A 27,484-nucleotide genomic window follows, 5' to 3' on the forward strand; every position below is an offset into this window, starting at 1 on the left:
CAGTCAGCAACGTTCCTCCATGAACATCTCAATGTGCTGACAGGCCAACAACTTTCGGGCAGACCAAAGGACATCCTTCACTGAATTGATGATCTGCCAACCGCATTTGATGTCTGTTTCAGTGTGTATCTCTTGGAACAGTCCACGAATTAGAGAGTTGTCTGTTTCGCAGCTACTCGGGATGAATCATGACACAGGTCCTTGCATCTTTCTCCACAACCAGTTTGCAAACCCACATTCTACAAAGAGGTGAACTACAGTCTCTTCCCCACGACAGTCATCCCACAGGCAGTGCGTGGAGGGAGTGATGCTCCAGGTGTCCAGGAAAGATCTGGCTGGGGGGCCTGTCTCGCTTACAGCCAGGCAAGAACTTTGTGCCTGTTGGTGAGGTCTGGGAATGAGGCATTCTGCCAGATGGTTTGAACAGTCTGTTCAGGGAAACAGTCCATCGTGTCCATTCAGACCTTCTCCTGCAGTGACTGCAAGACTTTCTATGCTGACCACTGCCAAATGGACTTACGGTCAAAGGTGTTGGTCTGGAAGGCCTTTTCCACAAAAAACAAATAGTGCGGTAGCATCCAGCTGATTGGACATTGCATGGCAGTGAGGCCAGACACATCCTTCGCAACATTGGGGACAGGTAGAACTTTGGCACGTGGTGGTACTTGGTGCCCATGTATTTAGGTTTCACTCATGGGCCTGATGCAGCCACACACAAAGGGTGAGGGCGACATTGAGTTCCTCGTCCAGGGACTTGTACATTGTGATCTGTCTGACCCACTCCATTTTGGATCCCTAGATGAACCTGAAGACAGCTCAATTGATTCCCAAGTTGGAGGAGAAGGGGATGGGCCACACTTATGCCCAGTACAACAGCCTTGAGAGCACCTCATACCTGATGACTACGTTCTTCCCAGTTTTCGATAGGGAGCACTCTCCCCACAGTCCCAAATTCTGATTTATCTTCCCAGTTTGTTCCAGCCAATTCTTGTTGCATGGTTGAGTCCCTCAGAACCAGATCCTCAGCATCTGGGTCCGTTGCCTGTTGCATTCATTTCCTGCCCTGTGCTTCCTGGTCCTTAATATGTTATAAGATAGGAAAACATTGTGTTTTTCTGTTTAACGTTTATTAGCTATTTCTATGATGATATTGCACTGGAAATATTCATTGCCATTATGTAAGCATGTTATACTAATTGATGTTTTTGTATCTCATTACATTTTAAAATATTAATTCTTCTGTCTTTGTCTGTTCCAGATGGGCTGGTAGTAGTTGGTGTTCATTCAGCGAAGTTTCCAAATGAAAAAGCTGTTGAAAATATTCGGAGTGCTATTCTTCGCTATAATATTACACATCCAGTTGTAAATGATGCCGAGGCAAACCTGTGGCAGGAGCTTCAGGTGACGTGTTGGCCAACGCTTGTAATTCTAGGTCCAAGGGGAAATATGCTGTTCACTCTTATTGGAGAAGGACACAAAGCAAAGCTTTTCCTGTTCGTTTCTGCAGCATTGAAATATTACAAAGAAAAAGGAGAAATTAATAATCATGGAATCAAATTGAAATTATACAAAGATTTCTTGCCACCTTCTTCTTTGCTTTTTTTGGGTAAAATTACAGTGGATAATTCTTCAGGTAAACTAGCAATTGCTGATTCTGGCCATCATAGGATATTGGTAACTGAAAAAAATGGACAAGTTCTTCACTCCATTGGGGGTAAGACAAATCTGATTATTACATTTTAAAGTAAAAATACTTCTTACTTATATCAAGCATGCTAGTAAATATAAATATAAATAAATATATATATCATCTATCTCAACCATAAGAAATTCTGCATATAGCCAAGAGATTGTCCAGCAGTTGAAAGAACTATACGTTAAGGAAAAATGAGTAGTCATGATAAGGATGTTTAATTTTAGGGAATGGTAACTTATATACTGTCTATTTAATGTCTCTGATTCACATAATTTGTGTCCTTTTTTGTACAAATTTGATATACTTCCATCTTTAAAGGTACATTGGAGAGTTAATGGAGTGAAAATCATTCTGATAAAACTAAAATTTTCTAAATTCAGAGAGGTAATGTTGCAGCTATTTAGGACCCTGGTCAGACCCCACTTGGAGTACAGTGCTCAGTTCTGGTTGCCTCACTACAAGAAGGATGTGGAAGCCATAGAAAGGGTGCAGAGGAGATTTACAAGGATGTTGCTTGGATTGGGGAGCATGCCTTATGAAATCAGGTTGAGTGAACTCGGCCTTTTCTCCTTGGAGCGACGGAGGATGAGAGGTGACCTGATAGAGGTGTATAAGATGATGAGAGGCATTGATCATGTGGATAGTCAGAGGCTTCTTCCCAGGGCTGAAATGGTTACCACAAGAGGACACAGGTTTAAGGTGCTGGGGAGCAGGTACAGAGGAGATGTCAGGGGTAAATTTTTTTTACAGAAAAAGTGGTGAGTGCATGGCAACCGTGGTGGAGGTGGATACAACAGGGTCTTTTAAGAGACTTTTGGATAGATACATGGAGCTTAGAAAAATAGAGGGCTACGGGTAAGCCTAGTAATTTCTAAGGTAGGGACATGTTCGGCACAACTTTGTGAGCCGAAGGGCCTGTATTGTGCTGTAGGTTTTCTGTGTTTCTAAATCATATGTGTTATGGGAATATGTTATGGAGAACAATCACTTTTGAATACTTTGCCTAATAATTACTATACATTCACAACACAGGTTTGATGGATTCTTTCATGCAGACACAAGTACCTGCAGATACAAATTCTCCTTCACAGTCTTCAAAGATTGAAAGTACATCTATTATCAAAGAATGTATAAATTATATAACCTTGAGATTTGTTTGCTTTCAAGTTTAGCCTAAAAGCAAGAAACCCAAAAGAACCCAATTAAAGAATAAAAATTAAAAGACCAACACCTGATGCGCAAGAGAAAGGGAAAAATGCAAATCATACAAACAATTCGAGGGAACAACAACATTCCAAACCAAATTGAGTCCTCAGATCCGAGCACCAGAGTAGACCCAACACCTTGCTTATCAGTCCGTCATATTGGTGGCCATGGAGCACAGTTGCCAGGGCAGTCTTCATAGCTTCAGTGCCATGGAGAGAAGAGTAACTATTGCGGAGAGTGGGCGAAGTTGTCTCTCACCTTGGATCCCGACACCCTGTCTTTTCAGTCTATCTAGGCCAGCATTTAATTTGTCGCAACAATATCAGATTGTACCTCACACTAGGACACGGCTACTGTGAAGGTCTCAGGGCCTAGACCACACCGTTTATTGCCTTGCTCGAGGCCCAGATTCTGTCAGAACCATTCCAGAATCTAGTGATTCTTGACAGATCATTAGTAATGCCTCCACAATCTCTTCAGCCACCTCTTTCAGAACCCTATGGGGGTACACCATTTGGTCCAGGTGACATATCTACCTTCGGACCTTTCAGTTTCCCAAGGACCTTCTCCCTTATAATGGTAACTTCACACACTTCATGTCCCCGACTCCTGGAACTTCCACCATACTGCTCATGTCTTCCACAGTGAAGACTGATGCAAAATACTTATTCAGTTCATCCACTATTTTGTTGTCCCCTATTACTACCTCTCCAGCATCATTTTCCAGTCATCCATTATCCACTCTTGTCTTTCTTCTAAACTTTATGTATCTAAAGAAACTTTTGGTATCCACTTTAATGTTATTGGCTGGCTTACTTTCATGTTCCATCTTTACCTTCTTAATGACTTTTTTTAGTTATCTTCTGTTGGTATTTGAAAGCTTCCTAATCCTCTAACTTCCCACTAATTGTTGCTCTATTATATGCCCTCTCTTTGGCTTTTATGGTGGCTTTGACTTCTCTTGTTAGCCACAGTTATGTCGTTTTTCTTTTAGAATACATCCTCCTTTTTGGGATGTATATATTCTGTGCCTTCCAAATTACTTCCAGAAATTCCAGCTATTGTTGCTCTGCTATTATCCCTGCCAGTGTTCTTTCCAATCAATTATGGTCAACTCCTCTCATGCCTCTGTAATTCCCTTTACTCCACTGTAATAATGATACATCTGACTTTAGCTTCTCCTTCTCAAACCTCAGGGAGAATTCGATCATATTATGATCTCTCCCTTAAGTGATCTTTTACCTTAAGCTCTCTAATCAATTCTGGTTCATTGCACAACATCCAATCCAGAATGGCTGATCCTCTAGTGGGCTCAACCACGAGCTGCTCTAAAAAGTCATCTCATAGGCTCTCTAGATATTCTCCCTCCTGTAATCCAGCACCAATCTAATTTTCCCAATCTACCTGCATATTGAAGCCCCCCATGACTATTGTATCATTGACCTTATGGTTTCTGCCATTGTGATTTGTAGGCCTCATCCTTACTACTGTTGGGGAGTCTGTATACAACGCCCATCAGGGTCTTTTAAGCTTTGCCTCTGTCAACAATGATTCAACACCTTCTGACCCTGTGTCACTTCTTCCTAATGATTTGATTTCATTTTTTACCAATAGAGCAACACCACCCCTGTGCCTTCCTGCGTATCCTTTCAATACAATGTGTATCCTTGGATGTTAAGCGCCCAGCTATAATCTTTCAGCCATTATTCAGTAATGCCTACAATATTATACCTGCAAATCTGCAACTATGCTGCAAGTTCATCTACCTTAATCTGCATACTGCGCACATTCAGTCCTGTGTTCACCCTTTTTGATTTTGTCTGCCTTTTACGTTGCAACTCATTCTGTTGGCTGCAAGTTTGCCCTAAGAACAGCCTCTCCTCACTACACATTGCCTCTATTTGTAAACCAGCTACCTCATCTTCAGACTATTATCTGCCTTTCTTGTGATACTTCTTGCACTGAAATATAGGCAGCTCAGGACACTAGTCACACCATGCTGAACCTTTTGATTCCTAACTTAGTCTGAGGTCTTACCAACACCTGCCTCCAGAACCCTCTACTAACTGTCCTGGCATTCAGGTTCCCATTCCCCTGCAATTCTCTTTTAAAACCCACTATGCAGCATTAACAAACCTTCCCGCTCTGATAATAGACCCCCTCCATTTCAGGTGCGAACCATCCCTCAGTATAGATCCCACCTTCCCTGGAAGAGAGCCCAATGATCCAAAAATTTTATACCCTTCCTCCTATACCAGCTACTTAGCTATGTATTAAACTGTATAATTTTCCTAGTTCTAACCTCACTAGCACATGGCACAGGTTGCATTCCTGAGGTCACAACCCTGCACCTAACTCCCTGAACTCTCTATGCAGAATCTCATCACTTGTCCTACCCATGTCACCGGTACCCATATGGCTGTTCACCCTCTCACTTAAGAATGCTGAGCACTTAATGTGAGATATCTCGACTGGCACCCGGGAGGCAATATACCATCTGGGAATCTCTTCCTTGCTCACAGAACCTCCTATCTAACAAATCCCCTATCGCCACAGCGTACCTCTTCTCCCCGCTTCCCTTCTGAGTCAGAGGCAGACTCATTGTTAGAGACCAACCACTGTGACTTTCGTCTGTTAGGTCATCCCCCTGACAGTATCCAAAGTTGGTATCCCTGTTGAGGAGGGGGATGGCCACAAAGGTACCCTGCACTTGCTCCTTAACCTCTTTCCTTTTGCTGATTGTCACCCAGTTTCCTGTGTCCTGCATCTTGGGTGTAACCATCTCTCTATGTGTCCTATCTCTCACCACCTCAGCCTCCCAAATGATCTGGAGTTCATCCAGTTCCAGCTCCAACTCCTTACTGTGGTTTGTTAGAACCTGCAGCTAGATGCTGGATGCAACACACCACCTTAGCTTATCCCCAAACTTTCCTGGTCATCACTCATTCTTCACTGTTTGCATCGATAATTTAACACAACTTACTTCTGAACAGGGGTATTTAATGATGATTTTATCTGAATTTCTTGCCTTTTTTTTTTAAACCACCAGTAAGCAGTTGCACACATTTGGTAGCATCATCTTAACTGTAAATCATACCTATGGGATATGGGAAGTCATATCTAAATCAAAGCAAAACAAAGGTTGCTGTACAGTCATAGGAAAGTACAGAACAGGCCCTTCGGCCCATCTCACCCATGCCAAACTATTTGGACTGCCTATTCCTGCAACCTGCACAGGGATTGGGCACTGTGAGTAGGCAGTTAATATAGACAATGACAAGTGTATTCTATTCTAATATTGTTGTTTTGGCCCTGAATTGACTTGAAGCTCAACAGGCATTTTCCGTTTTTTAAAAAAAATGGGTTGCTACTTCTCAGCTATTTTACATATTTTTTTACACATAGTGAATGAAGCTTAAAATCAGCACTAATTTTGCAAACCACCACCTTTTTTCTTTAATATATTATGACAGTTCATAAGCTTTTAAGATATTACTTTGTGAACATAAAAGTTACCTAAATATATGTTGACTTAAAATAAAAATATAACTTCATAATCATATTCTTTCACATAAAACCATAACTGTTTAAACCAAATTAGTAAAAGATACAACAGGCACACATACAAAATGCTGGAGGAACTCAGCAGGCAGTATCTGTGGGAATGAATAACAGTTGACATTTTGGGCCAAGATCCTTCATCAGAATCTAGTGAAGGGCCTCAGCCAGAAATGTTAACTGTTTATTCATTCCCATCGATGCTGCCTGACCTGTTATGTTCCTCCAGTATTTTGTATGTGTTGCTCTGAATTTCCAGCATCTGCAGAATCTTTTCTGCTAAAGAGAAGAAGAAACTTAAAGGTTCAGAGAGAGATTTTGAAGACTTGGGGTTTTGATGGTACGGTGGTCTTTTAAACACAAATGCCCCAATATCACATCTTGTCTATTAGTTCTCCTTTAAAATGCTTTCATACATGTTACTAAATTCAAAATAACATATAAGAAATAATTGTTATTTCTATTGTATAAATCGTCATTAATAATTATGAAAGCTCCATTGAAGTCAACCATAAACTTGATAGCAACAGCTCTGGAAAATCCAGCATAAGCTGGTGTAATACTAATCAAGAAAGATATGATATTAAAAATGGCATTATTACTTTACTATGAAATGGTCATCTGGCTTAGATATCTTTTTAACAGCACCTACTATAGTTTCAGAATCAGAATTAGGTTTATCATTATCTTTGAAACTGTTCCTAAAACATTGATTGTGTGCCTTCAGGCTCCTGTACCTCCTCCTTGATGATAGTAATGAGAATTGGGCATGTCCTGGCTGGTGGGTTTCCTTAATGATGGATGACACCTTTTTGAAGCATCACCTTTTGAAGCTGTGTCTCTTTAGGTAGAAAATAGGCAGGTACATCTACATATGGAAAAATTACGTGGAAGGTCATGTTTGACAAATCTTATTCAATTTTTTGATGAGGTTACTAATAAAGTTGACGAGGGTAAAACGGTGGACGTTGTCTATATGGACTTCAGTAAGGCCTTTGACAAGGTTCCACACGGAAGGTTAGTTAGGAAGGTTCAATCGTTAGGCATTAATATGGAAGTAGTAAAATGGATTCAGCAGTGGCTAGATGGGAGATGCCAGAAAGTAGTGGTGGATAACTGTGTGTCAGGTTGGAGGATGGTCTGTAGCGGTGTGCCTCAGGGATCTGTACTGGGTCCAATGTTGTTTGTAATATATATTAATGATCTGGATAATGGGGTGGTAAATTGGATTAGTAAGTATGCAGATGATACTAAGATAGGTGGCGTTGTGGATAATGAAGTAGGTTTTCAAAGCTTGCAGAGAGGTTTAGGCCAGTTAGAAGAGTGGGCTGAAAGATGGCAGATGGAGTTTAATGCTGAAAAATGTGAGGTGCTACATTTTGGTAGAACTAATCAAAATAGGACATACATGGTAAATGGTAGGGCATTAAAGAATGCTGTAGAACAGAGGGGTCTAGGAATAATGGTGCATAGTTCCCTGAAGATGGAATCTCATGTGGATAGGGTGGTGAAGAAAGCTTTTGGTTTGCTGGCCTTTATTAATCAGAGCATTGAGTATAGGAGTTGGGATGTAATGTTGAATTTGTATAAGGCATTGGTAAGGCCAAATCTGGAGTATTGTGTACAGTTCTGGTCACCGAATTATAGGAAAGATGTCAATAAAATTGAGAGAGTACAGAGGAGGTTTACTAAAATGTTGCCTGGGTTTCATCTCCTAAGTTACAGAGAAAGGTTGAACAAGTTAGGTCTTTATTCTTTGGAGCGTAGAAGGTTGAGGGGGGACCTGATAGAGGTGTTTAAAATTATGAGGGGGATTGATAGAGTTGACGTGGTTAGGCTTTTTCCATTGTGAGTGGGGAAGATTCAAACAAGAGGACATGGGTTGATAGTTAGAGGACAAAAGTTTAGGGGTAACATGAGGGAGAACTTCTTTACTCAGAGAGTGGTGGCTGTGTGGAATGAGCTTCCAGCAGAAGTGGTTGAGGCAGGTTCTATGTTGTCGTTTAAAGTTAAATTGGATAGATGTGTGGACAGGAAAGGAATGGAGGTTTATGGGCTGAGTGCAGGTCGGTGGGACTAGGATAGGGTAAGAGTTCGGCACAGACTAGAAGGGCCGAGATGGCCTGTTTCCGTGCTGTAATTGTTATATGGTTACATTAAAAATAAACCCATCAAGAACTGTCAGCATTTCAAAGTAATTGAATTATATAAACTAACACTGTTATAATGTTCCTTTAAAATCTGACTTGCTGCGGCTTTTTTTAAATTTGGGTTTGCTTCATTTAAAATTGGAATGGGTTTCAGACTTGTGGTTTTCCAAAATTATATCCAAGTGAGTATTCCAAATTCTTAATCATTGTCGCTAAAGATACTAGAGCTAGGATCCAAAGTTTAATGACAATCGAATGGTCTTAACAGATTTTGTTCAACGGAATTTCTTCTCTCGGAGTTGAGAATCATCAAAATTCTCTATCCCAGATTGTTGGCAAGATGGAGATTAATTGATAGATTTTTATAATCAGTAAATTATGGGAATTGGAAAGGAAATTAGTGATTTATGTAGTATATCAACTATAATCCTTTTGGATGGCAGAACAGTCTAGTGGGGCCATATGGCTTATTTTTGCACTTGTGTGTGTTCCTATACTCTTAATCCAACAGAGTGTTGGTGCGTGGCCAAGTGGTTAAGGCGTTCTTCTAGTGACCTGAAGGTCGCTACTTCAAGCCTTAGCTGAGGCAGCGTGTTGTTCTTGAGCAAGGCACTTAACCACACATTGCTCTGCGATGACACCGGTGCCAAGCTGTATGGGTCCTAATACCCTTTCCTTGGACAACATTGGTGGCGTGGAGAGGGGAGACTTGCAGCATGGGCAACTGCCGGTCTTCCATACAACCTTGCCCAGGCCTGGGCCCTGGAAGCCTTCCAAGGCACAAATCCATGGTCTCACGAGACTATAATCCCTCCTTATTCTAAAGTGTCTGATAATATCTAGATCAATTTGATATTTATAATTTTATTGTTTAAGCGCAATAAAGTATGTAAACTTTGTTTCTTAAACAAACAGGACCAAAGAGTGGATGGAAAGATGGGAGCATTTTTGAAGCCACTTTCAATTCACCTCAGGGGATATTGATGAAGGATAATATCATCTATGTGGCAGATACTGAGAACCATGCAATAAGAAAGGTAAAATAAAAAAATATTTTAAAAATAATCCAGTACTGCTGGAACTCATGATAGTGTATGCTGCTTATTTTCTACAAAGTAACTTTGTTCATTTGTCTCATTTAAAGTTGGAGTCACACAACATGGAATTAGGCCCTTTGACCTAATTTGTCAATGCAGGCTGTGTTGCCAGGGAAGCTAATCCCATCTGCCCTCTGACCTTCTATTATCCATGTATTTACCTATAGATGCCTTTTAAATGTTGCTAATGTGCCAACTTAAACCACTGTTTCTGGCAGCTCATTCTGAATGCACACCATCCATTGCGTGAAGAGGCTGCCCCTAATGTCCATTTTAAATCACTCACTTCTGACTTTAAATCTATGACCTGTTGTTTTTAAGCATTCCTATCTTGGGGAAAAAAGAACTATGTATTCTTACCATGTCTATGCCCCTGACTGATTTGCACACTTTTGTCTAGTCTCCTACGTTCCTGGGAGTAAAATCCTAGTTTACCAATTGTGACTCAGGCCTCCAAGTCCAGTAAACATCCAGAGTGAGTCTTTTCTTTACTCCTTCTAGGTCAATGATGTCTTTGCTATAGTAAGGCGTAACTTAATATTAAGTTGCAAAAAGTTGTAAACTCAGCCAGCTCTTTCATTGGCACTGGTCTCCCCAGCATCCATGATATCTTTGAGCGATGCCTCATATTTTAAAGAATTTTTTAAATATTCTTTTAAAAAATCCCACAATTTTGTATAATATTCACATTAACTTTATTTCAGAATTATTAAACCTGCCAAAAAATTTTACAATGAATTCAATTTGTTTTTATTTTTAGTTTAGACCACTTGTACGCAATTATGTTGGGAATTTGTGTCATATTTTTTCAGTATCTGTCTCTTCCAGCCAAAGTGAACTATATCCTATTTCCCTACAACCCTGAAGGAGGCAATTCAGCCATTTGAGTTAGTGCCAGGTTCTAAAGGTATTGCCCTCTTACCTACATGCAATCTGTTTACTCACACTTGCCTGTCAGGTACCAACTGGTTTTCTTGCTGCTAGTTAACCTACCAGCACTTCTTTGGGATGTGGGACAAAATCAGCACCAAGAAGCCCATCATGATATAACCTGAAATCTGGATCTAGCTAAGAACTCTCACTCTGCTGCCCTGTGAGAGTCATTTTTTTGCTGGAGGATGGTTGAGGTTGGCTTAGTCTTGGCATCCTAGGCCCCTAAAGTGCCAAAGATCTTGGCCTCTTGTCCAACAGAACTGAATTCCAACTTGGCGTGAAACTTAAAAGAAATAAGGCCTGATATGTATTACAGGAAAACTTCTCGAATTGTCAGACGATTGGCTTGCTGGCAGGTGAAAATGAATGGGAATAAAGGGGGTTTTCTAATTGGCTGCCAGGGACTAGTTCTATAGGGATTGGTGCTCAGACCACTTTTTACATGTTGGGGTTGTCTACTGTATCAGGTGCTCCCAATGTGAACTTTTACATTGGGAAGACCCGACGTAGATTGGGGGACAGCTTTATGAGCACCTTTACTCCATCCTAAACAAACAGGATTTCCTGATGGCCAATCATTTTAATTGCAATTCACACTCCTGTTCTGACACGTCAGTTCATGGCCTTCTCTACTACCACGATGAGGTCACCCTCAGGTTGGAGGAGCAACACCTTGTACTCCATCTAAGTAGCCTCCAACCCGATGGCAAGAAGATCGATATCTGTAATTTATGGTAATTTTTCCACTTCCCCCTTCCCTCTTCTTCCATTCCCCACTCTGGCTCCTCTCTTACCTTTACTCTTCTCCTCACCTATCACCTCACCCCGGTGCCCCTCATTCTTCCCTTTCTCTCATAATCCACTCTCTTCAACTATTAGTTTCCTTCTTTTTCACCCCTTTTACCTTTTCCACCTATCACCTCCCAGCTTATCACTTCATTTCACCTCCATCTCCCCTATCCACCTGGCTTCACATATTGCTTTCTAGCTTGTACTCCTTCCCCTCACCCTACCTTCTTAACCTGGCTTCTGCCCCTTCCTTTCCAGACATGATGAAGAGTTTCAGCCTGAAACATCCACTGCTTAATCCTTTCCATACATGCTGCCCAACCTGCTAAGCTCCTCCAGCATTTTGATTGTGTTACTATGCAGAAATGTCCCATTCCCACCAGTAGAGGATGCTTACAGGTCTACAGCAGGCAGCAAATCCAACCCATCCACCCTGCCAGTCTCTTGTTCATATGTATACAGGGTCACAGTAAGTTAGTTCATCAACTGAGGGGGGACCTGTACTGTAATAAGCACATGTTCTGTTATTGATACACTCTTACTTGAATGCCAGTTCAATCACTTGCCTTTAGTATCCTCACTGAGGAACTAATGAAAGTAATGTTAGGTTCTGTCTAGGACTTTAAAAGAAAGTTAATTTCTCCATGATCAAGTTTCCCCAGGGGTGTCAAATCTCCCAAAGGGCATAGTCAAATGTGTCCACGTCTCTAGTTGTATGCAGACTCGTGAAAGAAATGTCTTTTGACTGGTACTATTTCCTCGTTTAGATTGACCTTATAACAGAAAAGGTGACCACTATAGCAGGAACTGGAATTCAGGGAACGGACCAAGAAGGTGGCAAAACAGGAATGGAGCAGTCAGTTAGTTCACCGTGGGATCTAGCTTTTGGCTCTTTTGGTGAGATTGTTATTTCCTTACAAGCATATGTTACAGCAATAAATTATGAATAATATTTGTTTCTGAAGTTAGTTTCCAAGTAAATGTTGTCATCAGTAAATAAAATTGTTTTGTGTTTTATTGAATCGGTATATTTTAACATTTCAGTGAATTTCAGCTGTCAGAAAGTGGATTTTATCGACTTTATATGTACAAATACTTGTCTTTTTTGATCTTGTTCAGTTTTTAACTAGGCAATTATCAGTTGTAACTTCTGGAGGTTCCCTTTTTCCCTTCATAAATTCAATATTTTCCTGGTTCCTTAACATAAGGAAAGTAGAATAAAGGAAAAAGAATGGTACTTATTGACAGAGATCTTGAGTCCTCTTTGGCCACAGGCAAGATGTAAAAAAAACTGCAAAATGATCAGTAAGAAGAGTAACAAGGACAAACCCAGAAATTTTAGGCCAGAGAGCCTTGCATGAGAGGTAAGGAAACTAGCAGGGAAGATTCTAAGGGACAGAATTTGCTCACACTTAGAAAAGCATGGACTTATGAAAGAGAAATTGTTGACATGGGGTCAATTTTAACATTTAAGGGTAATTTGGACAGGTTTCATGGATGAGCGGCATATGGAGGGCTATGGTCCAGGTGCAGGTTGATGGAACTAGGCAGATTAATGGTTCACACAGACCAGATGGGCCAAATGACCTGTTTCTGTGCTGTAGTGTTCAATGATTCTATTTGGAGTTTCTGTGCGGTCTAATCACCACACTATAGAAAGGATATGGAGGATTTTGTGATAGTACTGAAGTTCACAAGGATTGAATCTATTAGTTATTGAGAGAGGTCGAACAAACGTGAATTGTTTTCTCTGGAGCACTGGAGACTGAGGAGGAATCAGATAAAAGTTTAAATTGAGTAGATGGATATATTAGGGTAGATAGAAGCACCTTCACAAACTTCCACAGTCCCTGATGGCCCTGTGATTTCAATCTTTGAGGCCAATGTGACAGCACCTTCAGCAGGGTGAACCCATGGAAAACATCCAGTCCAGATGGGGTATCCAGCTGAGTACTAAAGATCTGTGCTGGTCAACTGGCTGGAGTGTTCACTGATACTTTTATCCTCTCACTTCGGCAGTTGAAGGTAACCAACTGCTTCAAGCAGGCTCCAATCATGCCGGTGCCTAAGAAAAACATGGTAGCCTGCCTCAATGACTATCGTCCAGTAGCACCTGCATCCACTGTGATGAAGTGTTTTGAGAGGTTGGTGATGAAACTTACCAGCTCCTCTGAGAAGCAATTTGGATCCACTCCAGTTTGCCTACTGTCACAGCAGATGCCATTTCATTGGCTCTTCATTCAACCCTGGAACATCTGGACAGTGAAGACGCATACATCAGGATGCTTTTCATTGACTACAGCTTTGCATTCAACATTATCATCCACTCAAAACTAATCAATAAGCTCCAAGACCTCGGCCTCAATACTTCCTTGTGCAACTGGATCCTCGATTTTCTCATCTGCAAACCCCAGTCAGTTCAGATTGGCAACTTCTCCTCAACAATCACCATCAGCACATGTGTACCATAAGGACGTGTCTTTAGCCCTCTGCTCTTCTCGCTTTATACTTATAACTATGAGGCTAAGTGTAGTTCTAATACCATATTTAAGTTTGCTGACGATTCTACTGTCTTTGTCCAAATAAAAGGTGGGGACAAATCAGCATATAGGAGGGAGACTGAAAATCTGGCTGAGTGGTACCACAACAACAACCCCTCACTCAGTGTGAGCAAGATCAAGGAGCTGGTTATCGACTACAGGAGGAGGAAACCAGAGGCCCATGAGCTAGTCCTCATTGGGAAATCAGCGATGGAGAGGGTCAGCAATTTTAAATTTCTCAGTGTTAACATCTCAGTAGATCTGTCCTGGTTTCAGCATGTAAGTGCCAATACGAAGAAAACATGGCAACGCCTCTACCTTCTTAGAAGTTTGCCTAGATTTGACATGTCATCTAAAACTTTGATAAACTTCTATAGATGTGTGGTGGAGTGGATATTGACTGTTTGCATCACAGCATGGTGTGGAAATACCAAGGCCCTTGACTGGAAAAGCCTACAAAAAGTAGTGGATACAGCTCTGTCCATTTACAGGTAAAGTCCTTCCCACCATTGAGCACAGCTACATGGAGTGCTGTTGCAGGAAAGCATCATCCATCATCAAGGGCCTCCATCATCCAGACCATGCTCTCATCTCACTGCTGTCATCAGGAAGGAGGTACAGGAGCCTCAAGGACCAACACCACCAGGTTCAGGAACAGTCACTACCCCTCAACCATCAGGGTCTTCAATCAGAGGGGATAACTTCACACAACTTCACTCAACTTCACTCACCCCAACACTGAACTGAACATAACCCATGAAGTTTCAAGGACTCTTCATCTCATGTTCTCAATATTTTTTTCTTTCTTGATTTTTTTTTGTTTACACAGTTGGTTGCTTGTCTTTCATTGATTCTATTATGTTTCTTGTATTTACTGTGAAAGCCCACAAGAAAATAAACTTCAGGGTTGCATATGATGACGTATATGTACTTTGATAATAAATTTACTTTGAACTTTTTTTTCCCAGGGTTGAAATATCAAATGGTTATTATTTTTTCTCTCTAATATCATATATTGCACTGTACTGCTGCGGCAAAGTTAACAAATTTTATAACATATGCCGATGATGTTAAATCTGATTCTGAATAGTACAGTAGAAGATATAGCTTTAAGGTGAAAGGGGAAAAGTTTAAAGATATGCAGAGTAAAAGGTTTACACAGAGAGGTAGGTTCCTGGAATGCAACGCTGGGGCGATAGTAGAAATGGATATGATAATAGCATTTAAAAGGCATTTAGACAGATATCTGAACTGACAGGGAATACAGATTTATGGATCATGTGTGAGCAGATGAGATTAGTTTAATTCTTCATAGTCAATGTAGATGTGTTGGGCTGAAGAGCTCATTCCTGTGCTGTACTTTTCTGTAGTCTATCAAAGAAGAGGTACAAAAATAATTGGTAGAATATTACACAAGAAAATGATTGTAAAACCCAGGATTGAAAGAGATTAGTAAATAATCTAGCACAGGAAGAACACAAATGTTCCTGTTGTTAATTAACATCTTTATTTCAGCCAGGCTCCTGCATACCCAAACTAATGGCAAGCTATCATGTATATAGAGTGCCTATAAACCTACAGAATAACTTGCAGCAGTACTTCTTGAGTCTCATTGTCATTTATTCACTGAAATCTGCCTTGCATAAACTACCTTTGCAGACCCCTGCTTATGGAATGGCTTTGTAGATTGCAAACTTCAAACAAGCAATAAAACCCGGAATATGACCAACACCAGTTAAGTAGTACACATACAAAACTCAAAACACAGAGCCTAAAAGCAGGTGTTTTCAAGAAAAAGTTGTTGCATTGTTTCTGATAATACTAACAAAACCTTTTAATTTCTATCTAATAAATTTAGGGGTAATTTCTAGAGACATGTTGATGACTAATAGCCAAGAGAGAATCTGTACTTTGGTATTTTTTATGAATGGAAAAGATTCCAGTGAATAAGGGATTACTTTTCTTGAATGAATGAAATTAATGAGTTAATTAAAGATGCTGCCTGACCTGCTGAGTTCCTCCAGCATTTTGTGGATGTTACTTTGGATTTCCAGCATCTGCAGACTTTCTTGAGTTAATTCCAGTACTTGTCAAAATCCAAATATTGTCAGATTTCTTTCCATTCTTTTTTATTTCTCTTTTATTTCTTTATTGCATTGTTTTGCGATCTATCAAAAGACTCCCTCTCATGTTTGCATTTGTATTGAGAGCAATGGATGTGAACAGCAATTTATTATGTGACAAGAGCTCTAGTCCATAGTGTATGGCAGTGTCAATCAAAAATATGAGAGAAAGCAGGAAGGGATGCAGGGTGGGGTTCTTCACTGATTTAGTTTGTGGAAAGTGGCTCTTGAATTGCTACCATTAGAGTGCATATTGTTAACTTTTGAAAGATTAGAATGGGAAATGGACAGAAATCAGTCTCCAGTAAAACTCATGTTCTACACCAGTCATGTTACTTTAAAGGTCTTAATTGCGTGTGAACAGGAACAAAGACGCCACAGAGTCAGGAAGACTGAATGTTTCCTTCTAGTTTATTATTTGTGACAGGCTTTTGGGTTTTACTTTTGAACACTAATTTATCTCTATATCTTGCATGCATGAGCATCAAGAAGTATTTGATATTTTGTTTGCATTGTTAAAGGAAGCATTTTCAAAGTGTTTGGAATGTGGGGTAATGAGGCTGATTTCGTAATTAATTCAGAAAAAGGCCAAGGCTTTATGTCAGAGATATCTAAATCTTAGAACATCAAAGCTGTAGTAACTTGGAGCAATTCTATTGGTTGAACATTTCTTGGTGTCTGAATGAGTCCCAATAGGATATGAAAGAATGTAAAGCCTTGTTTTAATTTTGTTTACACTTTCTAAATAAGAACACACAGAATCTCTCAGGTTCAGAGTTTAAAATAATAGTCTGTGATCATAGAAGATTCTTGGAGAACCAGCCACCATCAAAAAAAATGAGAGCATATGGGAATCGCCTTTACAGGATGATAAAATGAAAACACATACGGTACATTTTAAGGTATTACAGAGCATAATCTAGCTAGCTTATTTTGCCTGGAGCTTGTCATGATCTCACATACATTGCAGGTTTACAGCATGGAAGATCTTTTCAATGTGAAAGGCCTCACCATGAGGGATCGAACCAGTACAAGAGAGAGTAGATTCATTTTTATTCAGTACTAATTTACTTCTCTAAATGAAAGTCTTTTTTTTGTCAAACTCCACTGCCAATATTGTTTAAAGCTGGCAATTCAGTCATAGGTCCATGTGTTTCAGGATGTGCCAACAGCATAAGTGCAATGTCACAAGCTGAATTATGCTGCCTTTATCTGCTTACTGAAATGGATGCACACTACAATATAGTTAGGATAGGCAGGCTTTTTTTGAAAATTCTCATCAAATCTGTTAGTATTTGTCAACTGCTCTGTAACAACTGAGCACAATTTCTGCATCTTCATATGCAGGAATGCAAGTACAGGGCCACAAAATTAAAGTCAGCTGTCTAGTGACTTATTTTCTGAACTGTGCTCCACTGTATAGGGAAATCTGAAACTACAGCAATTTCCTGTCATCTGCAATGGAGAATCTGTACCAACAACCTGTTCAGGATTGCATAGCTATCAATTTTAGTGGAAGACAATAATTAAGGTAACTAATGTTTAACTTAGTTATTTAATTGTTTGGCTGTTATTAAATGTTTCTAAGTTCTTCAGGCATTTTTAAATAATTTTTAAAGGATTGTTCAAAGTTCAAAGTAAATTTATTATGTCACCACCTACAACCCCGAGATTAATTTTCTTGCAGGCAGACTCAATAAATCTATAGAATAATTGAGATTGTAATAGGTTTGTAATATTTCTGGACACCAGAAATGTTGCAGTATTTTCACATGTTTGATGGTTCATTGCTATGCGAAGATACTTTATTGATCTCAAAGGAAATTACAGTGCCACAGTAGCATTACAAGTGCACAGATATACAAGTATCAGAAGTAAGAAAAATAAAAAAACAAGTTACCTTAAAAATAGGATGTACAAGATTTACAAGTCAAAAGTGCATTACAAGATTTACAGTTCACACTGATAACTTGGTAGTGCAAGAATTACTGTAATATTATACAGTAATAGGTGCATGTTCACACTGTCCAGATAAGAAGTGATGTATATTGTAAAGGTGTCAGTGATAGCAGAGTGTGGCAAACAGGCTTTATAACAGTCCAACAGGAGGAGGTTATCACTTCCCACCTATAGGTTACTCATTATAGAGCGTAAAGGCCAAGGATAAGAATCTTTGGAGCAGTGCAGTTCTCTTAGTCTATTACTGAAGGTGCTCCTCTATTCGGCCAAGGTGCCATGTAGAGGGTGAGAAACATTGTTCAGAATTGCCAGGATTTTCTAGAGGGTACTTTGTTCTACCAAAGCCTCCCGTATGTCCAGTTTGACTCCTGTAACAGAGCCAGACTTTCTAATCAGTTTATTGAGCCTGTTGGCATTACTTGTGTTGATGCCATTGCCTCAGCCCACCACTGCATGAAAGATTGTACTGGCAACTACAGATTGGTAGAACATGTGAAGGAGAGGTCTGCATACTCCAAAGGACCTCATTCTCCTCAGGAAGTAGAGGCAACTCTGGTTCTTCTTGCACACAACCTCTGTGTTGGTGCTCTACTCAAGTCTGTCATTCAGGTGCAACCCCAGCTATCTGTTGGTCCTCACCACATCCATGACCTCACCGTCAATAGTAACAGGCTTGGTCTTCCGAAAGTCCATCACCATCTCCTTTGTCTTACTGATGTTGAGCTGCAGATGATTCAGCTTGCACCATTCGATAAAGTCCTCCCCCAGGGCCCTGTATTCATCCTCCAGTCCTCCTTTTATACACCGAACTATTGCCGAGTCATCGGAGAATTTCTGCAGATGACATGACTCGGTGTCATGGTTAACTGTTCAAAGCTTATTTAGTTATTATGAATGGGGTTTGTTCGGCGTTCATGCATGGCTTTGAGTTATTTCACAATTCAAAGTAAAGGCACAGGTCTTTACTGGCACCAGATTGCACCAAATTGCAAGTTAGAGGTGAAAGAACCATCAAACAAGAGTAAATTCTCTTTGTGCATTGGCAAGAAATATGGACAATTTGCCTTTTACCACAAATTACATGTCAATTTAGACACTAGCAAAAATACTGTCCCAAAGCTAAGGAGACTGCTTCTCTCTAGGTAAGGGGTGCCCAATCTTTTTTATGCCATGGATCCATACCATTAACTGAGGGGTCCATTGACCCCAGGTTGGGAACCCCTGCTCTAGGTGGTACAGTCTCAGTCTGAAAGGAACTATGGTTACCTCAGGTGTTGGAAAGGCAGTCAATGATGAGAGCTGTCCTCATGCATTTGTGATCCAGATTACTGATGATGTTTCAACACTGAGGGAAATGCCCACTTTTGCCCAAATTGTGCAGACTCCAATGCGCTTCTGCTCTTGGTCAGACATGGGACATTTAATTGAAACACCTTGACTGCATTTAACTAATTATGTTACTTCTAAACCCAATTGGCTGCACCAGTGATGATTTGATGTGTCATATTAAAGGGGATAAATATTTATGCAATCAATTATTTTGTGTTTTACATCTCTAATTAATTTAGATCATTTTGTTTTCCCTTTAACGCAAAAGGTTTTTTTTTTCTGTTGGTCAGTCTCAAAAAAGCCAAATTAAATCCACTGTGATTCAATGTTGTAAAACAGTAAAAGAAAATGAAAACTTCCGGGGGGGGGGGGTGTGCAAATACTTTTTATAAGCACTGTATTTAAGGTTATGCAATATTCCGAATTAATTTCATTACATTTGTTCTAAGCAGTGCCAAAACCAGTATTTATAGCTGACATTACTTAACCATGTCCGATGCAATTCAGAATTCTCTCTCCAAGTGTAACAGAAGTATGAAACCTGGGAGATCTTTCCACAGAACAAAGGGAAGGTACATGATTGTGGCACGTTCTAGCCATTACAGATTGCTATAAATATGCTAGCAGAATATGGCAAAAAGTACACCATCCCTACCGTCATGTTGATTGAAGGATGTGCATGACATTTATATGTGACCAAGGTGCACTGCCACATTTATTTTCATAACCATTCGTAATTTATTGATGTGGTAAATTCATCAAAGAATCAGCTATTAATTCTTTAGATTCTGATTAGAATATGTTCTAATCCTGAGAGATCTATTCCTGCTGTTTTAGAGTTATTAGCACAATTTGGTCTTTTCTCAGGTTATAAATTAAATCTTAGTAAGAGTGAACTTTTTCCGATTAATAAACATCTTCCCTTATATTATAAATTTCCATTTAAATTGATTAATAATTACCTTTCATATCTTGGGATTAAAATTACTTGTAAACATAAAGATTTATTTAAGACTAACTTTTTACCATTAATAGACCATATTACTCAACTTTCATCTAAATGGTTTCCTTTATATTTAACTTTGATTGGTCGTATTAATGCAGTTAAGATGTTTTTTTTGCCAAAATTTTTATATGTGTTTCAGGCATTACCAATTTTCGTTCCTAAATCTTTTTTTGATAAAGTCGACTCTAAAATTTCTTCATTTATTTGGCAGAATAAGAATCCGAGACTGGGTAAAATACATTTACAGAAAGCTAAGAGAGATGGAGGTTTAGCATTACCTAACTTTAGATTTTATTATTGGGCTATTAATATTCGACATATGAAATTTTGGTTACTTGACCGGGATATACTATCTATTCCTAAATGGGTAGCATTGGAATTACAATCTGTTCAGGGTTATACACTTGGTTCTATTTTAGGTTCATCTCTTCCTTTTGATTCGAAACGCCTTAAGCAGGTCTCTAACCCGATCGTTAAATATGCTTTGCGTATTTGGTTTCAATTCAGAAAATTTTTTGATCTTAATCAATTCGGGTTAGCGATTCCTATTTTAGGTAACATATTTTTTCCTCCCTCTTTTACGGATCGCGCTTTTCAAACTTGGAAGACTAAGGGTATTTTACGGTTTTTGGATTTATTTTTAGATGGTTCCCTTATGTCTTTTGAACAATTATCTAATAAATATAACCTATCAAGAATACATTTTTTTAGATATTTACAAGTTAGAAATTTTCTAAGTACTATACTTCCTTCCTTTCCAATGCTTCCTCCTATATATATTTTAGATTCGATAATTAACCTTAATCCATGTCAGAAAGGTGCATCGGCTATGATTTATAATATTATTATGAAACTCAGGAAAGCTCCATTTGATAAGATTAGGGTAGATTGGAAACAGGAATTGGGGCTTACCATTTCTGTGGATGATTGGGGGCAGATTTTACAATTAGTTAATACTTCCTCTATTTGTGCTAAACATTCCCTAATTCAATTTAAAGTGGTGCATAGAGCACATATGTCCAAAGATAAGTTAGCGCGTTTTTACTCGCATATTAATCCTTTCTGTGATAGATGTTCGGGGCAGATAGCCTCTTTAACTCATATGTTTTGGTCTTGCCCTACTTTGGAAACTTTTTGGAGAGACATTTTTAATATTATCTCCAAGGTATTGAATATAGATATCTCTCCTCACCCTATTACTGCTATCTTTGGACTACCTAAAATTTCTAGTAATCTTTCCCCTTCAGCCCGTAGAATGATTGCATTTCTTACTTTAATGGCGAAAAGATGTATTTTACAACATTGGAAAGAGCTTAATGCTCCAACTACCTTTTTTTGGTTTTCTCAGACGATTTTATGTTTGAATCTGGAGAAAATTAGAAGTAACCTTCATGATTCTTCATTTAAATTTGAACAGATTTGGGGACCTTTTATTCGATATTTTCATTTAATGTAATATTTACCCTTCTTGTTTTTTTTTCACTGTTTTAATGGAGGTCGGGATTGAGGACGTGATTTTAAGTTTAACTCTGTTTGGTTTCAAGTTAGCCCATTGCTTTGCTTTGCTTTTAGTTAGTTGCACGGTGGGTTTTTTTTGGGGGGGTTTTTTTTCTTTTTTTCCACTGATATATATAAAATCTAGTATACTATTATGTTATTTTGGTTTCTTATGCTTAAATTACATTGTTTGTAGTATTTTCTTTTTGGTATTGTTATCTTTTGGAATTTTATTATACTTTAACATTGTATTAATGTTTATATGGCTTACCTTTTTTGTATACTTACTCAATAAAAAGATTTAAAAAGAAAGATTCTGATTAGAATATGGCTGTGGGACATTGGAAAATATTGATAATTATGAGTAATACTACAGAAAACTCCTTTTTTCTCAACAGACACTGAAACAGCTAATATGGAAAATTAATAATAGAGTAAACTGTCCAGTGGTAGGAAAATTGGTAATGTGAGGACACATATTGAAAAGAACCAGAAGCTTTACAAGCAAAACATCTTTGAATGTTTATGATCTGGAAAACACAACTTGAAAGGGTGATGGAAGTAGATTCAGTGATTACTTTCAGAAAGAAATTAGCTAAATACTTGAAAGGGAGAGATTTGCAGAGCTAGAGAAAAGAGTGCAGAGAGTGACTAATAGAATCACTTTCAAAATCCAGTAAAGGCACAGTTAGTTGATTGTCTTTTGTGCTGTTTCAATCAATAATTATAATATTTCCATCTTATAATTTAATTGGAAATGTGATTTCTTTACTTAAGAATCAAAACAGGCAAAGTCTAATGCCACATCTGCACATAACTTGCTATTCACAAGTACAAGCTGTAGCAGAACTATTCTATTCCCACAGCAGAACCCGACCTATGAGACACCTGCAATGTACAGGGAAGTCCTCAGGATCCAGCAAAAAAAATTCTTCCCATTTCCATTTTGAGATCTTGGTTCTTGGCCTCCTCTACTGTCATGATGAGGCTACTCTCAGGCTGGAGGAGCAACACCTCACATTCCGTCTAGGTAGCTTCCAACCTGTTGCATAAACATCGATTTCTCCAACTTCCATAATTTTTCCCCTCCCTCTTCCATCTTCTACATTTCCTCACTCTGGCCTTTTATCTCCTTTCCTCACCTGCCTGTCACCTCCCCTGAGGTGCCCCTCCTCCTTCCTTTACTCCCACGATCCACTCTCCTCCCCCATCAGATTCTTTCTTCTCCAGCCCTTTTACCTTTTCCACCTGTCACCTCCCTGCTTCTCACTTCAACCCCCTCCCCCACTCACCTGGCCTTGCCTATCACCTTCTAGCTTGTCCTCCACCCCATCCCCCCCACCCCCACCATCTTATTCCAGCATCTTCCCCCTACCTTTCTAGGCCTGATGAAAGGTCTTGACCTGAAAAGTTCTCTATTCATTTCTACAGATACTGCTTGACCTGCTGAGTTCCTCTAGCATTATTTGTGTGTTGCTCTGTAGATTTCCTTAGTTTTAGGCTGAGAAATATCCCTGTCAAACCAGTGCCACATTAACCTGACACAAGTATAGTGGGTTCATCGAAATGTATTGCAGAAATCAATTGCCACAAGGATAAGTGAAGCAGTTTATTTGCTGTAATTTATAGCTTCAATGTGTTTTTAAACATAAATTTTAACTGGTAGCACTGGGGGTAGAACTTCATAGGTTATCAAAGTTATTCTGTCAGTGCTGCCACTTGCTATTTGTGCTACGTTGATAAGCAAAAAGCCGGGCTCTCAGCAGAAAACTGCATGGACCACACCAGAAGAGGCAAGCTGACTTATGTTCTCAGGGCAACAAAAGATTTTCCACAGCATGTTTGGAACTGCAAGCAAATTTATTAGAGCTTTCAAAAGCAGGAAGCATTACTACTAATTTGTAGTAAAAATGTTGCTTAATCAAAAAATATATTTAGCTGACTAAATGTGTGATAAACATTTACAAATCCAAATTAGTTTAATGTTCATCTAATGTTCATCAGAAAAGCTTCTTGATACATTTTAAAGAGCTTTACTAGTTGTCTGAGCACCTTCATGGAAATGCAAGATCTGTATGGTGGGATAATAAACAGAACCTCTCATTCCACACAAGATATGCCTCAGAGCTGAGCACTGATTCGTAATAACATTACTGGAAAGTATAAGAAGAAGAAATGTTACTCCTCTCTGCTCCTTGTGGCGCATCGGGCAGCAACCTTAGCATTTCTTTAGCATTTGTCTGTTTTTCATGAGGCCGAGTTGCTAGCTTGACGCTCACCCCAGCACAGATAGAAAGTGTGCAAGGAGCTGGCCAGATTCGAACCCAGGCCCACTCACCTCGAAGTCTGGTGCAGGTGTCACTACACCACTGGCTGGCTAAGAAGAGAAAAGTAGGAGTGAAAAATGTTGACTTAAAAAGGATCATTACAGGGTAGCAAAGACTTCCTCTTAGTTAGATATCTTATATTCCAGTTACATTCAGATGGTCTTCATTTCCTTAAATCCTTAATCATTTCATGAACATTTACCACTTGTTTACACAAGGAATATATCAGACTGCAGGATACTGTGGAAATCTGGACATTTCTGCACTACAAATAAAGCTTTATTGACTATTTTTAAATTATTAAATCAGCATTATGAAAAAAAATCTGGGGGTTGTTCAGATTATAGAAACATAGAAACATAGAAAATAGGTGCAGGAGTAGGCCATTCGGCCCTTCGAGCCTGCACCGCCATTTATTATGATCATGGCTGATCATCCAACTCAGAACCCAGCCTTCCCTCCATACCCCCTGACCCCTGTAGCCACAAGGGCCATATCTAACTTCCTTTTAAACATAGCTAATGAACTGGCCTCAACAGTTTGCTGTGGCAGAGAATTCCACAGATTCACCACTCTCTGTGTGAAGAAGTTTTTCCTAATCTCGGTCCTAAAAGGCTTCCCCTCTATCCTCAAACTGTGACCCCTCGTTCTGGACCTCCCCAACATCGGGAACAATCTTCCCGCATCTAGCCTGTCCAATCCCTTTAGGATCTTATACGTTTCAATCAGATCCCCCCTCAATCTTCTAAATTCCAACGAGTACAAGCCCAGTTCATCCAGTCTTTCTTCATATGAAAGACCTGCCATCCCAGGAATCAATCTGGTGAACCTTCTTTGTACTCCCTCTATGGCAAAGATGTCTTTCCTCAGATTAGGGGACCAAAACTGCACACAATACTCCAGGTGTGGTCTCACCAAGGCCTTGTACAACTGCAGTAGTACCTCCCTGCTCCTGTACTCGAATCCTCTCGCTATAAATGCCAGCATACCGTTCGCCTTTTTCACCGCCTGCTGTACCTGCATGCCCACTTTCAATGACTGGTGTATAATGACACCCAGGTCTCGTTGCACCTCCCCTTTTCCTAATCGGCCACCATTCAGATAATAATCTGTTTTCCTATTTTTGCCACCAAAGTGGATAACTTCACATTTATCCACATTAAATTGCATCTGCCATGAGTTTGCCCACTCACCCAACCTATCCAAGTCACCCTGCATCCTCTTAGCATCCTCCTCACTGCTAACACTGCCACCCAGCTTCGTGTCATCCGCAAACTTGGAGATGCTGCATTTAATTCCCTCATCCAAGTCATTAATATATATTGTAAACAACTGGGGTCCCAGCACTGAGCCTTGCGGTACCCCACTAGTCACCGCCTGCCATTCTGAAAAGGTCCCGTTTATTCCCACTCTTTGCTTCCTGTCTGCTAACCAATTCTCCACCCACACCAATACCTTACCCCCAATACCGTGTGCTTTAAGTTTGCACACTAATCTCCTGTGTGGGACCTTGTCAAAAGCCTTTTGAAAATCCAAATATACCACATCCACTGGTTCTCCCCTATCCACTCTACTAGTTACATCCTCAAAAAATTCTATGAGATTCGTCAGACATGATTTTCCTTTCACAAATCCATGCTGACTTTGTCCAATCATTTCACCGCTTTCCAAATGTGCTGTTATCACATCCTTGATAACTGACTCCAGCAGTTTCCCCACCACCGACGTTAGGCTAACCGGCCTATAATTCCCCGGTTTCTCTCTCCCTCCTTTTTTAAAAAGTGGGGTTACATTAGCCACCCTCCAATCCTCAGGAACTAGTCCAGAATCTAACGAGTTTTGAAAAATTATCACTAATGCATCCACTATTTCTTGGGCTACTTCCTTAAGCACTCTGGGATGCAGACCATCTGGCCCTGGGGATTTATCTGCCTTCAATCCCTTCAATTTACCTAACACCACTTCCCTACTAACATGTATTTCGCTCAGTTCCTCCATCTCACTGGACCCTCTGTCCCTTACTATTTCTGGAAGATTATTTATGTCCTCCTTAGTGAAGACAGAACCAAAGTAATTATTCAATTGGTCTGCCATGTCCTTGCTCCCCATAATCAATTCACCTGTTTCTGTTTGCAGGGGACCTACATTTGTCTTTATCAGTCTTTTCCTTTTTACATATCTATAAAAGCTTTTACAGTCCGTTTTTATGTTCTCTGCCAGTTTTCTCTCATAATCTTTTTTCCCCTTCCTAATTAAGCCCTTTGTCCTCCTCTGCTGAACTCTGAATTTCTCCCAGTCCTCAGGTGAGCCACTTTCTCTGGCTAATTTGTATGCTACTTCTTTGGAATTGATACTATCCCTAATTTCTCTTGTCAGCCACGGGTGCACTACCTTCCTTGATTTATTCTTTTGCCAAACTGGGATGAACAATTGTTGTAGTTCATCCATGCAACCTTTAAATGCCTGCCATTGCATATCCACCGTCAATCCTTTAAGTGTCATTTGCCAGTCTATCTTAGCTAATTCACGACTCATACCTTCAAAGTTACCCCTCTTTAAGTTCAGAACCTTTGTTTCTGAATTAACTACGTCACTCTCCATGTTAATGAAGAATTCCACCATATTATGGTCACTCTTACCCAAGGGGCCTCTCACGACAAGATCGCTAATTAACCCTTCCTCATTGCTCAAAACCCAGTCCAGAATATCCACAGTGATGTCACAACAATGCTTGATATTTATGTTCTTGAAAAATGAGATAGTACAAGTTGTACATCTCTATTCTTTCACTGGTAGATCTGCATTCTTGCACTTTGGGCTACCACTGCAATACTTAATTATTTGATTTCAACCCATTTTAAGATAAGCTGCTTTAATGGGATGCTTTGTGCTTGAGATATTTACTCAATATGTCACGAGTAACAAAAACCGTTGTCCTTTGCATTTTTCTTGAAACACTTGATTATAGGATCATCTGAAACAAGTGTTCTGTAAGTGCTTATTTTATAGTTTGAAGATTAAACTTAATATAATCTAATCATCATGATGTTTATTAAACCAATAAATAGTCCAAAATCAACCTTGTATATGCTTGATTGGCTAATGAGGAGCTGTTTAGCCATTGTCACTTAGCACTGTTTACAGAGATAACAGGGCAAATCTAGTGTAGGAAGTGTTCTCATTTAATTTTCATGCAGATATTGGGTCTGACTCTCGATGTGAAGCACACTGATTTCATGGTTGAACTGTAAGCACTGAAACAGGTTGATATTAT

At 39.6% G+C, this 27,484-nt stretch overlaps 1 protein-coding gene across 2 annotated transcripts in view; it reads left to right on the forward strand.

Annotated features, from left to right (window-relative positions):
- The window catches only part of nhlrc2 (NHL repeat containing 2), a 102,204-nt gene that overhangs the window by 35,513 nt on the left and 39,207 nt on the right, over positions 1 to 27,484 (forward strand). For both annotated transcript variants that reach the window (XM_063071993.1, XM_063071994.1), the window contains exons 3-5: positions 1,259 to 1,714; positions 9,526 to 9,647; positions 12,197 to 12,326. In XM_063071993.1, coding sequence (XP_062928063.1) covers positions 1,259 to 1,714; positions 9,526 to 9,647; positions 12,197 to 12,326 — 708 coding nt within the window. The remainder of the gene's footprint in view (positions 1 to 1,258; positions 1,715 to 9,525; positions 9,648 to 12,196; positions 12,327 to 27,484) is intronic.

Source organism: Mobula hypostoma, chromosome 19 (genome assembly GCF_963921235.1).
Source record: "Mobula hypostoma chromosome 19, sMobHyp1.1, whole genome shotgun sequence".
In the NCBI taxonomy this organism is placed as follows: Eukaryota; Metazoa; Chordata; class Chondrichthyes; order Myliobatiformes; family Myliobatidae; genus Mobula; species Mobula hypostoma.